At 44.4% G+C, this 13,940-nt stretch overlaps 1 protein-coding gene across 1 annotated transcript; it reads left to right on the plus strand.

Moving 5' to 3' along the window:
* The first annotated feature begins 576 nt into the window (after positions 1-576).
* On the plus strand, positions 577-9,763 carry LOC135324358 (uncharacterized). Its single transcript, XM_064500413.1, is given in 3 exon segments — positions 577-658; positions 7,552-8,192; positions 8,195-9,763. Coding segments are annotated over 3 exon segments (2,052 nt in total). The 3' UTR covers positions 9,524-9,763.
* Positions 9,764-13,940: the final 4,177 nt, after the last annotated feature.

The following is a 13,940-nucleotide window of genomic DNA, read 5'->3' on the forward strand; positions in this document are numbered from 1 at the left end:
ACAGGAAACTAATGGACATGACAGATAATAGAGGGAGAAGCTGACAGAAGTTACAGGCAATGCCATGGGGGATAGATGGATTGCACAGGTGGTTAGAGGGAGTGATGTGAGAAGCAGCCAGACTTCACAGACACCTGATATATCAGTACAGTACAAGGCCAGGAGTACCTAGGGAATGGTAGCAGAAATACCAAATTTGGGTATGGCCATAGCAAAACTGGGACCAACAGGGAAAATGTAATTAGAGCTGGGTGTTTTATTTGGGAGGGGACTGGGGCAGAGAAAGGGAGGGACAAAGGTAGCAAAAGAGAGGGTCAAGAAATGGGAAAAGGGATAATAAAGTATGCAAGTCATGTGACCCAGGGCTGTCTGGGGTTACCTGGGAGCAGCCCTATGCTTAATCACTACAGCCTAGATCAGGACAATAAACCAAGCCTGTTGTTCTGAACATACCACGTGTCAAACCTTCTTCTGCAGCCAGGAGGATGGGATTCCCTGGCTAACAGGGGAATACCCAGACGGATGGATTGATTATCCTGCTATCACAATGTCAGTGTCCGTTCCAGGCCTAATGGCATGGACATCATCCCATCACTTCCTAACAGAGGCAATGTTACAAAGATAACAATTGACAGATGCAGAAATAAAGAAGATACAGGTAGAGGACATTCAAGCTCAAATGCATCTCCAAGGGACTATTGTATACTAATATACAATACAGAGCTCTTATTTCTTAGATGCTGACTTTTGACATGGTCTTCCACCTGCTAGGACTGAAGTGAATTCTGAGCTTAAAATGTTTTAGTCATCATGACTTTCTCATTTGTTCAATTTATTGCCCAATCAATTCCCATATAATCATATACCATAAAGGCCATATCCTACAACAATGAGAGGATGTCACTTACAGGCCAGGAATAAAACCATGCAGTCATGCAAGATATGACTGTTTGCCTCAGAAGAGAACCCTTCCCAACACATTCACAAAATTAGCAATTGCACAGTATGTATCATTTCTGATTGTGCCTGTCTTAGGGCTGCTGACACATAGAAGAAGCCCTTACAGTGACCAATGGGTACAAAACCTACACACTGAACACATGCATAAGATGTTACAGTCCCTACAGTACTGTTTCAAACAATAGTTTTAATGGTGTCCAAATTGGGAAATACTTGTAAGGTGTGAATTTAATGCATGATCCCTGTTCCTGAATAACTTAAAATATTGACACTTGTTCTGGAGTGTTTCCACATAAGTTATAGGAACCCACCTGCTGAATTTGGTTAAAAATTAACCAGTGGATTCAAAAGTTATTCAAGCAGTGTTAAAGAATAGCGAACTGAAACTGTCTAGAGGTAGCCGCTTAGCACAACCTATATAAAACTTGCTTAGCATGAGTAGCTAAATTTGCTGAAGCCTTAGGCCGCACTCAGATAAAATAATGAACTTTTACCTAGTTCAGTAAGAAAAGGGCCTCAGAGCTGGTTCAAGCTGGGAAGATAAGGAAGCTACAAGCAGTCTGCGTTCCTGCGTCTCACACTCCGAAAGGGAGGATGTCAAGGCTTTGAAATAAGACCAGTGCAGGGCATCAGGACCTTGAGGGACAAAGCCTCCTCTCACTGCTGGGGCAGTGTTAATTGTTGTGGTCTGGAATCACCTCCTCCTCCTCCTCCTCCGGACCTTGAGAGACAATGGTAGGACCCAACAAGAAACGAAGGTACAACCGTCAGCAGAAACCGCAATGGTAAAGATAAGGGAGAAAAACAGCCTGCCTAGGAAAAACGATGAGACCCAATAAGGAGCAGGAGATCCCAGACCTAAAAATTACTATTGGTCTGAACTACTGTGTGAGGGGTGGAGAACTTAGATTGAAAGGTTATAATTGTCCAGGGATTTCTTTGTTCGGAGTCCCTCTTTGGAGGCACCCAGCTTGAGCTGTAATTACTGCATGCGCGCCATTAAAATTTAATTATTTAATTTGCTTGATTTGGCTCTGAACTTTTCTGTGGGAACCTAGGGTCGGACCCTGTTATGGTGGCTGGCGAGCCTAATTTCCATAACAGTTTGGCACCCCAGATGGGACTCTAGGCAACCACTGTCGGGGCCTCTCGTCTCCAAACAATCATCTGGCGTCATCGGGTGAGTTCACCTGGGATCTTTGGCAATGAGAGGCCCCGAAAAGGTGAGTCTTAAATTCCCGCCGAAATTCTAAATTCTGGTCTGGTAACAGTGCACTGTAAGGGGTACGCGGGCTGGCCACCGTAAGACGTACCAGGGGATGGGTGTGAGTCCCATCCCCAGGGTTTGAGTGGCTTGTAAGTCCCATCTCGGTCCATCCGGAAAGGGGAATGCGCAGCCTGATCAGCATAAGGCGCACTGCAAGACTATAAGACAGAAATCTAGAGTCACTGTGACTGGTGTGAGCGTGAACAGTGCTGTGTGTGTGAGTGCGTATAGCCTGGGAACCAGCCGGGGCGCCCGTCGGCTGAGGAGGCCGTCCGCTGCGAAGGGACAGCAGTCCTAGCAGTCAAAGACTCGGGTGGTGTGAGTGCGGTTCCCAGAGAGTGAGAGAAAGAGAGTGTGTGATCACACCAGCCACAGGGGCTGGTGTTACTGGTAAGGAAGTGCGCTGCCTGATCTGCATAAGACGCGCTTTTCAGAAACTCAATATGGGGAATAATTTCGGCATAGAAAAGGGGACGCCCTTAGCCAAAATTCTGCAAAACTGGAGTAAGGTTGATGGTACCAAGAACTTAAGGAAAAAAAGGTTGGTCCAACTATGTCAGGAGGATTGGTCGTTCCTGACAAAGGAGGGAAACCCGGTGGAACGGTGGCCACCGCAAGGGACTTTTGATCAGCAGGAAATAACTCTCTTGTGAAATCATCTAGAAGACAGGTTTCCAAGTCGAATGGATTACTGGTATGTTTGGGATAATTGGGCATGGGCGCGGGAGCATTCCAGCCAGGAGGGAGGGAGGAAAGGAACCCGCCGAAGGTAACACTTGTGCTAACAGATACTAGTACCCCGGACTGTGCTCCAAAAGTTTCTGCTCCCCCTTATATGCCTGATGATCTATCTGTCATTACTTCTCCTTCTCGTCCTCCTTCTCCCTCTACTCTACCGGCTGCCGGACTCTATCCTGTGATCTCCAATGTGCTGACTAACCCTGCCGCTTTACAGCCAGGGGAAAGGGAGGGGCCAGTCCCCCCCTCCTGTGCTGCAGGTATTTACTAATCAACCCTGGGACCCTGGCGATCTTGCCTTATGGGGGGGTAAAATGCCGAGATTAAGAAAAGATGCCAAGTGATGTGTCCAGTTATTTTTTTTTAATATATGCACTGGGCACAACCCAAACTGGAGTGATACCCAAATTCTTTTGAGGGAATCATTTCGACCAAATGAATGGGATAAGATAATTAACAAAGATGCGGAAGTAGCTCAGCAAGCCAGGAGAAATAGAAACCCCTGGCTAGCAAATGATCCAAATTGGGATTGTAATAATGCAGGAGATAGAGCTATGTGTCAAACAGGACTTTGAAATTTAGTAGAAGCAATTAGAGCATGCAGAGAGCTAGGAGTAAATTGGACTAAAGTGCAAGAATGCAGACAGTGATTAGATGAACACCCCCATGACTTTTGGGGACTTTTGCGGTAAGCCCTGCTAAAATATGGAGGAATGACCCCACAAAACTTCAATGATGTTCTCGCAATTAGTGTTTTTATAGATCAAGCAGCTCCTGATACACGAAAGTATTTTAAAGAGCATATGCCAGGCTGGCAAGGGGAGGGGGAGCGGAAGAACCAGGGGAGATAGATGGAATCAAAGTGAACGTGGTGTACAATTAAGAGTTAATGATGTTTGTCATTACTGTGGGGAACAAGGACACTGGAAGCAGGAATGCCCAGTGAGGCCCCGTGTATTTAGGAATAGAGGGACCAGCATGAGGCAATCAAACACTAAGAAGGAGACCAGGCAATTCCCAGTCAATCCACAATGACGGGAGATAGGAGATTCAGAAAATACTGTGGAAATTGAGGTAAATTTATGGGATATAAATTTGGATTTTGAGGGGCAGGTAATGGCAAATATAGAAGGTTTAGAAGTTCCCTTTCTAGTGGATACTGGAGCCACCCTTTCCCTTTTAAATTTTGAGCCTGAAGGATGCAAGTCGTCAGATAAAATAATGATGCAAGGAGTAACAGGAAAAGGCGAACGAATGTTATCTAAGCCCTTATTGCTCACTATTGGAGGTAAAAGAGTGTGGGGACGTTTTATAATTTCCACAGACTCGCCCTCTTGCCTCTTAGGGAGAGATCTCCTGCAAGCCTTGGATACTCAGATCTGTTTACAGCCAGAAGGGATAAAATTAATAATTATGGGCTCATGTGTTCTGGCTAAGACACCAGAACCAGAGTCGACTAATCCGCAAATTCCAACAGGTTTAGAATCAGTTCCTAGAAAGTTATGGAGCTCTTCAGGAATGGATGTTGGACTACTGAAATCAGCTAGTCCAGTCTCGATAAAAACAAAGGGGGGATTGCCTCCCGCAGTTAAGCAATACCCTATCCCAAAGGAAGCAGAGAAGAATATCCAAAAACAAATCAATCATTATTTGAAACTGGGTATCCTTAGAGTCTGTGAATCCCCGTACAACACTCCGATTCTGCCAGTTAGAAAGAATAGGTGTGGAGGACTGGCTTGAGGGCAGAGGTCATGTGAAGATTGAACAACTAAAGGAAGCAGAACTAAGTGCATATCGCACACAGTTGATGTGAGCCAAGTCCCGTATGAGAGTAAAAACAGTTAGAGCCAAGGACACATTGTCCTTGGCTCCAAGGTGTTATCAATGATTAGTCCTGGGAACTTGCGGGTGATGTAATGCAGAAGTTGCTGGGTAAACCAAATTGCTGTTACCAATAAGGAGCTCAGCTTTTGCAATATGTATGAGCCTGATTAGTCCTATACTATATAAAGAAAGACCACACCTAATAAAGTTGAAGTACACTGATCACTCATATTGAGCGTCTGGGTCTTCCCTCCGTCGGCTCCTCCCGTGCAAGTTTCCAACAAATGGCGCCCGAACAGGGACCCTGCCGGTCAGGGACTCGGTGATCAAGAACTCAGGAGTCGACAGAGTGCTAGAGACAGCTGGTCCTGCTGTGCTAAAGGCGACGAGACACAAAAGGGGGTCTACGTGCCAGAGTTACAGAGGAGGTGGAGAGGACACAAACAAAGGGGGTCCGTGCCCAGGACGAGACGGGGTCCTGCCAGAAAGTCTCGCCGCAGGTCTTGCAAAGGTTGCAACGGTAAGTGAGTAACCACGGCGCGACAAGCAGCTTATTATTTATTAAGATGCTTTTTAGAAAAGCGAGGTACTCAAGGAATAGAATGTCATAAGGAACTCCCAGGGCTATTAGCTTACGGAGTGGCTAAGGGGTGTTTTGTTAACCCAGATACCATGTTCGAACAAACTGAATGGAAAAAATTTGGGGACAAGTTGTTTGATGAAGTAATAAGTGACAACAAGACAGTAAAAAAGCTGATGAAGCCGTGGAGGGCAGTTACTAATGCTCTCGCACCTCAAAGAAAAAAAAAAAAAAAAAAAAAGAAAAAAAAAGTAAAAAAAAGAAAAAAAAGAAAAAAAAGTAAAAAAAAAAAAAAAGAAAAAGAAAAAAAAAAGAAAAAGAAAAAAAAAAAAAAGAAAGTAGCTGCCGCCGCCGCGGAGCGTTTGGGAAGCCCCGATGGGTTCAAGGAACCCCCGCATGCAGAGGTGTCCCCTGTGTCCCCATACCCATCGCCCCCCTCGATCCGAACCTTTAATATTGCCCAGGGAGGGTCTGGGAACACAGGCCTGCCAAAAGGAGCAACATTGACCATGCGGCAGATCCCCCCTCCTCCCTCAGCGCCTCCCCCCTCTCTCCCTCCCCCCCCTCCCTCTCTCTCTCCCCCCTCTCTCCTCCCCCCTCTCTCTCCCCCCCCCCTCCCCCCCCTCCCCCCCTCTCTCTCCCCCCCTCTCCCCCCCCCCTTTTTCTCCTCTCCTCCTTCTCCTCTTCCTTTGGCCACAGTTATCTGAGGACACCCATCTCAGGCTATCAATGTGAAATAAGTTTTTCTCTATGATATTAATGGTCAGAAACCACTAATAAAAGCAGTTTGGAAAAAAAAAAAAAAAAAAAAAGAAAAAGAAAAAAAAAAGAAAAAAAAAAAAAAAGAAAAGAAAAATAAAGGGGGTATCCCATCTTATATGGGAATAAAGCAGGGCCGGGAAGAGCCTTTCGGCTTATTTATTGACAGAGTAGCCAATGCTATACAAGCAGCAGGGGTACCAGATTACCTGAAAGGGACTATCTTGAAACAATGTGCAATACAGAATAGTAACCCTTCAACGCGTAGTATTTTAGCCACACTCCCGGGAACATGGACTATTGAGGAGGGGCTAGAAAGAATGGCGCAGGTACTTGTAGGACCGCAAGCTATGCTAGTAGAGGCGGTGAAACAATTAGGAGAGAGCATGAGAGAGCAAGCACAGGCGTTGCGGGATAATATGCAACAGAATCAAAGTCAGGTATTCGCTGCCCTTGCTCCTTTGCAAAATCCCGGCGGAAATATCCCCCCTAATCGACGATCGGCACGCTGCTACCGATGCAGCATTGTTGGTCATCTTCGCAGAGAATGCCAAGCTAGTAGAGTATGGTGTCCCAACTGCAAAAGCAACAAACATGATGGAGCGGCTTGTTGGAAGGCTGGCTCGGGAAACGCCCGGAGAAGCGGGACGAGCCGCCCCGCGACGACACAAAAGGCGGCCTTCACCACAACAACTCAGCAACCCCCGCAGTCAACACAACCACCTCAGCCGGCGCCCAGCTCCACTCCGAACGCCATGAACCCCTTTGTCTTCGACCAGCCACCAGAGGGAGTCTCGGACTGGACTTGGCAACAGCAGTAGACGCCACCTTATTGGATACAAAGCCAACAAGAATCCGGACGAATGTCTATGGACCAGTAACTATTAATCATGAGCCGATAGGTGCCTTACTGATTGGAAGATCGTCCGCTACAATGAAAGGATTACAAGTTTTGACAGGATTGATCGACAAGGACTATTTCGGGGAAATACAAATTGTGGTTTCAGCAATGTTTCCACCTATGCACATACCACAAGGATTGAGAATAGCTCAACTTATTCCGCTTCCCCACCTGACTGAAGGGGTGGCACCAGCGAAAGAGCAACCACGAGGCTATGGTGCTTTTGGTTCCACTGGAAGTGTAGTATTACTGACTGTCGGAATGCATCAAAGGCCCCGACAAACCGTGACTGTAAAGTATAAAGAAGAATCTATACGCACTAATGCCTTATTGGACACTGGAGCGGATGTATCAATAATTAGCACTAAGATTTGGCCCCAGCATTGGCCAACCCGAGAGACCAGCTCCACGGTAGCTGGAGTAGGCGGGGTCACCCTCGCCCGAAAATCATCGACGCTACAATGGACTATAGGGAACAAGGTGGTTAATTGCTCCGTTTCCATTTTACCCCTACCTGAAGGAGTGCAAGCCTTAATAGGGCGCGATATCCTTGCCCAGATGGGTATGGTGCTTACCTCGGAACACCCTTTATAGCACCAGCCATTGCCTGGACTTTCCCAATCCCACTCAGCTGGAGGACTGATCAGCCTGTGTGGGTAGAGCAATGGCCGCTTAAACGGGAAAGTCTCATTCAAGCACATGAATTAGTAAAGGAACAGTACAAACAAGGTCATCTAAGATTATCTACCAGCCCTTGGAATACCCCAATATTTGTGATCAAGAAAAAATCCGGCAAATACAGACTTTTACACGATCTACGTGCTGTAAACAGACAGATGCATGACATGGGTGCTTTACAACTGGGGTTACCCAACCCAGCAATGATCCCAGAAGGCTGGCACCTGCTAATCGTAGATTTAAAGGACTGTTTCTTTACCATAGCCCTCCATGAAGATGATAAACAGCGATTTGCATTTACACTCCCTGCTATCAATAGAGAGGGGCCAGACCAAAGATTTGAATGGACAGTACTACCGCAGGGTATGCGAAACTCACCAACCCTCTGTCAACTCTATGTCGATGCGGCACTTCAACCGTTACGTCAACAGTGGCCAGAGACCATGATATATCACTACATGGACGACATATTGTTGGCACAAAAAAAAACCCTTTTTCTCCTGAACAAAAATTTGATCTAATCACACAATTAAAGAAAAAGGAACTTGTGATGGCCCCGGAAAAGGTACAAGAATCCAGCCCCTGGCAGTATCTAGGTTGGCATATTTCGAATGCCACCATCAGACCACAGAAATTGACAATCAGGACTGACATAAGAACACTCAATGATGCTCAAAAACTATTAGGAGACCTCCAATGGATCCGTCCGGTTGTCGGCATTCCTAATGAACTTTTAAATCTACTACGCCCCCTGCTGAAGGGAACAGACCCAGCGGCTGCCGTCACGCTCACAGAGGAACAGCAACGGGTACTCCAGGAAATTGCATCGCTAATTACTACGCGTGCTACGCACCGATGCCTGGAAAATCAGCCACTTGATCTTACTATTTTATGTGGCCCACAATACCTAATGGGAGCCATTACACAACACAAAATAAAAACGGGGGAAAAAAGAGGGTTGGCGGAACCCATTGTACTAGAATGGATAGCACCACTGTTACAACCAAAACGAACTATTCAAGAAAAAATTTCAACGCTGGCCGAACTCATTAGGACACTCTTCGCCCCTGACTTACATGATCAGCGTTGGTCAAATCTGACTGCAGCAATCAAACATAGAAGAAGTGAGAATCGTCGAGGCAAGCGTGAATTGAAAAAACTAGGTTCAGATTGTGCTGATGATGTAGAATTATGGGGGCCTGCGGAAAGGTTTTTCGCCGCAGCTTTAGCTCCTAACGTTGCAGTTGCGCATGCCATGTCTAATCTAAATAAACTTGCTTGTTGGGCTGTTAAGCAATCAAATGTTACTACACAAATTCTCTCTGAAATGTCACAGGATATGGATAGCCTGAGACATGCAGTGTTGCAAAATAGAGCAGCTATAGACTTTCTGCTTTTAGCACAGGGACGCGGGTGTGAGGATTTTGAAGGAATGTGTTGTTTTAATCTTTCTGATCATGGACAGTCAATCCATGAGCAATTGAAATGGCTAAAGGACCACACCCAGAGAATCACCGTACAGTATAATTGGTTTGATGATCTGTTTAGAAAGATGTTTGGTAATGTGAGTACCTGGATTTTGAGCTTGATCAAAGAAGGGCTACGTATTCTATTCATAATTGTATTAGTTTTAATTGCTGTAAGAGTGATTTTTGGCTGCTTAACACAAAAGCTTGAACAATTAACTAAAAAGGTCTTTCTCGCACAAAATAAAAACGGGGGAATTGTGGAGGACTGGCTTGAGGGCAGAGGTCATGTGAAGATTGAACAACTAAAGGAAGCAGAACTAAGTGCATATCGCACACAGTTGATGTGAGCCAAGTCCCGTATGAGAGTAAAAACAGTTAGAGCCAAGGACACATTGTCCTTGGCTCCAAGGTGTTATCAATGATTAGTCCTGGGAACTTGCGGGTGATGTAATGCAGAAGTTGCTGGGTAAACCAAATTGCTGTTACCAATAAGGAGCTCAGCTTTTGCAATATGTATGAGCCTGATTAGTCCTATACTATATAAAGAAAGACCACACCTAATAAAGTTGAAGTACACTGATCACTCATATTGAGCGTCTGGGTCTTCCCTCCGTCGGCTCCTCCCGTGCAAGTTTCCAACAAATAGGCAAGATTCTGATGGTGATCCGGAGTATCGCTTTGTACAAGACTTAAGGGCTACAAACCAACATGTAGTTGCTCCACACCCAGTAGTTCCCGACCCATCAACCGTATTATTACAGATACCTCATTGAGCAACTTATTTTACTGTGATTGATCTAATGGCAGCCTTTTTAGTATACCGATAGCTGAGAACAGCCAAGATCTCTTTGCTTTCACTTGGAAGGGACAACAATTAACTTGGACGAGGCTGCCACAGGGATTTACTGGGTCTCCGACTATTTTTTCGCGTATACTCAAAAATGATCCCTCAGATATCGAACTTCCAGGACATTCAGTGTTAATACAATATGTGGATGATTTGTTATTGGCAAGTAAAGATTATGAGACATGTTTAAAAACCACTATTTCTCTATGTAATGCTCTTGCAGAAAAAGGGCATCGAGCATCTCTGTCTAAACTTCAGCTGTGTCAACGAGAGGTAAAATATTTGGGTTTTATTTTAAAGGAAGGACACAGGTTAATTGATCCAGAATGAGTAAAGACAATTCTTAATATGCCTCATCCTGTAACAAAAAAGCAATTTAGGGGATTTTTAGGAGCTGTAGGATTTTGCTGACCATGGATTCCTGGGTTAGGAGAACTTACTAAGCCTTTAGTGCAGACAACAAAAAAAAGAGGAGATAGAGCCTTTGGCCTGGGGTCCAGAAAGGAAAAAAGCTTTTACATCTGTAAAAAAGGTGTTGGGTTCAGCCCCTGCTCTAGGGTTACCAGATTATAGCAAACTATTTGAATTATTTGTCCATGAACGACAGGGAGTAGCAAGTGGGGTACTCACCCAAAAACTAGGTCCTCCCCGTAGACCAGTGGCCTATTTACTCCACACAGCTAGATGTGATAGCTAAAGGCAATCCTGGATGCATCAGAGCAATAGCAGCTACTGCAGCTCTTATTGAAAAAACACGACCTGTAGTTTTGGGTCACTCATTAACTGTGTATGTGCCACATGAAGTAGAACTGTTAATGAAACAATACACAACTCAAACACTGTCCCCACAGAGAGCTCACTGCTATGAACTGATAATATTGCATGCAGATAATGTGACTTTAAAAAGATGCAATATCTTAAATCCAGCAAAGCTATTGCCTCTACCTGAGGATGGAGAGCCGCATCATTCCTGTGAGCAGGTGATCGTCAGCTCAAGCAAGCCCCGGGAAGATCTTAAAGATGAACCTTTGGGAAACCCGGACTTAGTTCTGTTTACAGATGGATCATCCTATTATTTGGACGGAAGGCGCCACTCGGGTTATCCTGTCACTAACATCTTTGAGGTACTTGAGGCTAATCTTTTGTCTCCGTCTGTAAGTGCTCAAGGAGCAGAATTAATAGCATTGACCCAAGCAGCAAAAATAGGTAAGAACCTGCAGGTAAGTATCTATACTGATTCTAAATATGCATTTGGAGTGTGTCATGCAACAGGGATGTTATGGAAAGAACAAGGATTTTTTACATCATCAGGAAAGAAAATAGCTAATGTAGAAGAAATACGTAACTTCCTGGAATCAGTCCAACTGCCCAAAAGAAATTGCTGTAATACACTGTCCAGCCCATACTAAAGACACTACAGAAATTAGCAGAGGAAATGCTTTAGCCGACGCCGCTGCGAAGGCTGCAGCCCGACAACCTCTGAGAGAATGTATGGGGGCAGTTCCAAGGATGAACCAAAGTGAGTGGCCAAATTTAATAGACCCCAAAACCATGTATGAAAAGGACTGCTCAGTGGAAAAGAAAAAACAATGGGAATAGTGGGAAGCAAAACAAAATGATGGTGAAATATGCACAGTTGGAGGAAAACCAATTCTACCCCCCCCCAAAAAAATTAATTACTATAGCCAGGTGGTTTCACGATAAAGCTCATGGGGGAGCCGAGGCAATAGCTAACCAGGTACAGAAAGTATGGGCTGCTCCAGGAATTTACGCGGCTGCTAAAAGAATAACGAATAGCTGCCCGACCTGCCAAAAGTTTTCAAGTAGCAAACCAAGCTCAGAGTTAGGGGGATGACCATGGGCCTACTTCCCTTTTCAAAGGCTACAAATAGATTATGCGGATATGCCATCCGCCAATGGGTACAAACACTTGTTAGTGAGAGTAGCTCAGTTATCAGGCTGGGTAGAAGCTTTCCCAACAAGAAAGGCCGACGCAGGGGGAGTAGTAAAAGCCTTACTGAAAGAAATCATACCTAGGTATGGGGTCCCAGAAGCCATTGATTCAGACAGGGGTGCCCATTTTACGGCAAGCATAATCACTCAATTATATAAATCATTAGGAATAAAAAGAAACCTACGTACCCCTTATCACCCACAATCTTCAGGACAAGTAGAAAGAATGAATAGAACATTAAAAGAAAAAATAGCAAGAATATGCACACATGTTAGCCTAAAATGGCCAGAAGCATTAAACTTAGCTCTATGGGATGTTTGAAATGCGCCATGACAACCCGCAGGACTAACACCAGCAGAAATTCTCTTTGGGAGACATTTAGCTATACTAGGGACTTATATTCCAGCTAAGACCAGCCTGTTAGACGGAGATGAACAACTAACCCAGTATGTTCTAAGTATGCAAAAAAAGGTTTGAAAATCTTAAAAAAATAAATGCTCAATGATATCAATCCACACCACCTGAAATACAAGTGCCTGATATACAGCCTGGGGATGAAGTTTTAGTTAAAGTATTTTCACAAAAATCCAAGTTAGAACCTAAATGGGACAGGCCATATACTGTCATACTATGTTCTTATTTTGCTGTTAGAGTTGAACTGTACTTGTATATATTGAAAAAGGATGTGTATGTGTAAGAACACTTTGTAATCTTATATTCATAGATAACATTGTTGTAGATACAAGTAATTAATTACTCAAATATTTGTATTTGTAACTTTACCCAAAATTATGGGATGCGACTTTAATTATTCAGCTCCTATTAGATCTTATCAATTGTTACAATCTAATTATACATTGAGCCAAAATTTACTACCTACTCCCATTGGAATGAATCTCATACTAGTAAAGAAACTACTACAACGTGATGATTTGCGTCGACTGCTAGAACGCACCCGAAACAATGGACAAAAAACTCTAATCACTGTTCATCACGATGCGGAAGAGATACACCACGTCTTGGAAAGGGTAAAGAGGGACAGAGAACATCATGGCTGGCAAATTCTTCTAGGATGGTCACCAACTGCAACAGGGATTTATAATCATGTGTTGTACCCAGTAGTAGTTGTGTTAACTGTGTTATGCCTATTACTTATGATTATATTATACATAAGATTATGGAAAGTGATAGTACGCCTCGAAAAACTTTCAGAACTCTGCTTAAAGTATTAGCAGGGATGCTTCATAAAAACAAAGGGGGGGACTGTTAAAGAATAGCGAACTGAAACTGTCTAGAGGTAGCCGCTTAGCACGACTTCTATAAAACTTGCTTAGCATGAGTAGCTAAATTTGCTGAAGCCTTAGGCCGCACTCAGATAAAATAATGAACTTTTACCTAGTTCAGTAAGAAAAGGGCCTCAGAGCTGGTTCCAGCTGGGAAGATAAGGAAGCTACAAGCAGTCTGCGTTCCTGCGTCTCACACTCCGAAAGGGAGGATGTCAAGGCTTTGAAATAAGACCAGTGCAGGGCATCAGGACCTTGAGGGACAAAGCCTCCTCTCACTGCTGGGGCAGTGTTAATTGTTGTGGTCTGGAATCACCTCCTCCTCCTCCTCCGGACCTTGAGAGACAACAGTAAGACCCAACAAGAAACGAAGGTACAGCCGTCAGCAGAAACCGCAATGGTAAAGATAAGGGAGAAAAACAGCCTGCCTAGGAACAACGATGAGACCCAAAAAGGAGCAGGAGACCCCAGACCTAAAAATTACTATTGGTCTGAACTACCACGTGAGGAGTGGGAAACTTAATTTGAAAAAGTTATAATTGTCCAGGGATTTCTTTGTTCGGGGTCCCTCTTTGGAGGCACTCAGCATGAGCTGTAATTACTGCATGCGCGCCATTAAAATTTAATTATTTAATTTGCTTGATTTGGCTCTGAACTTTTCTGCAGTAACCTAGGGTCGG

Source organism: Dromaius novaehollandiae, chromosome W, assembly GCF_036370855.1.
Source record: "Dromaius novaehollandiae isolate bDroNov1 chromosome W, bDroNov1.hap1, whole genome shotgun sequence".
In the NCBI taxonomy this organism is placed as follows: Eukaryota; Metazoa; Chordata; class Aves; order Casuariiformes; family Dromaiidae; genus Dromaius; species Dromaius novaehollandiae.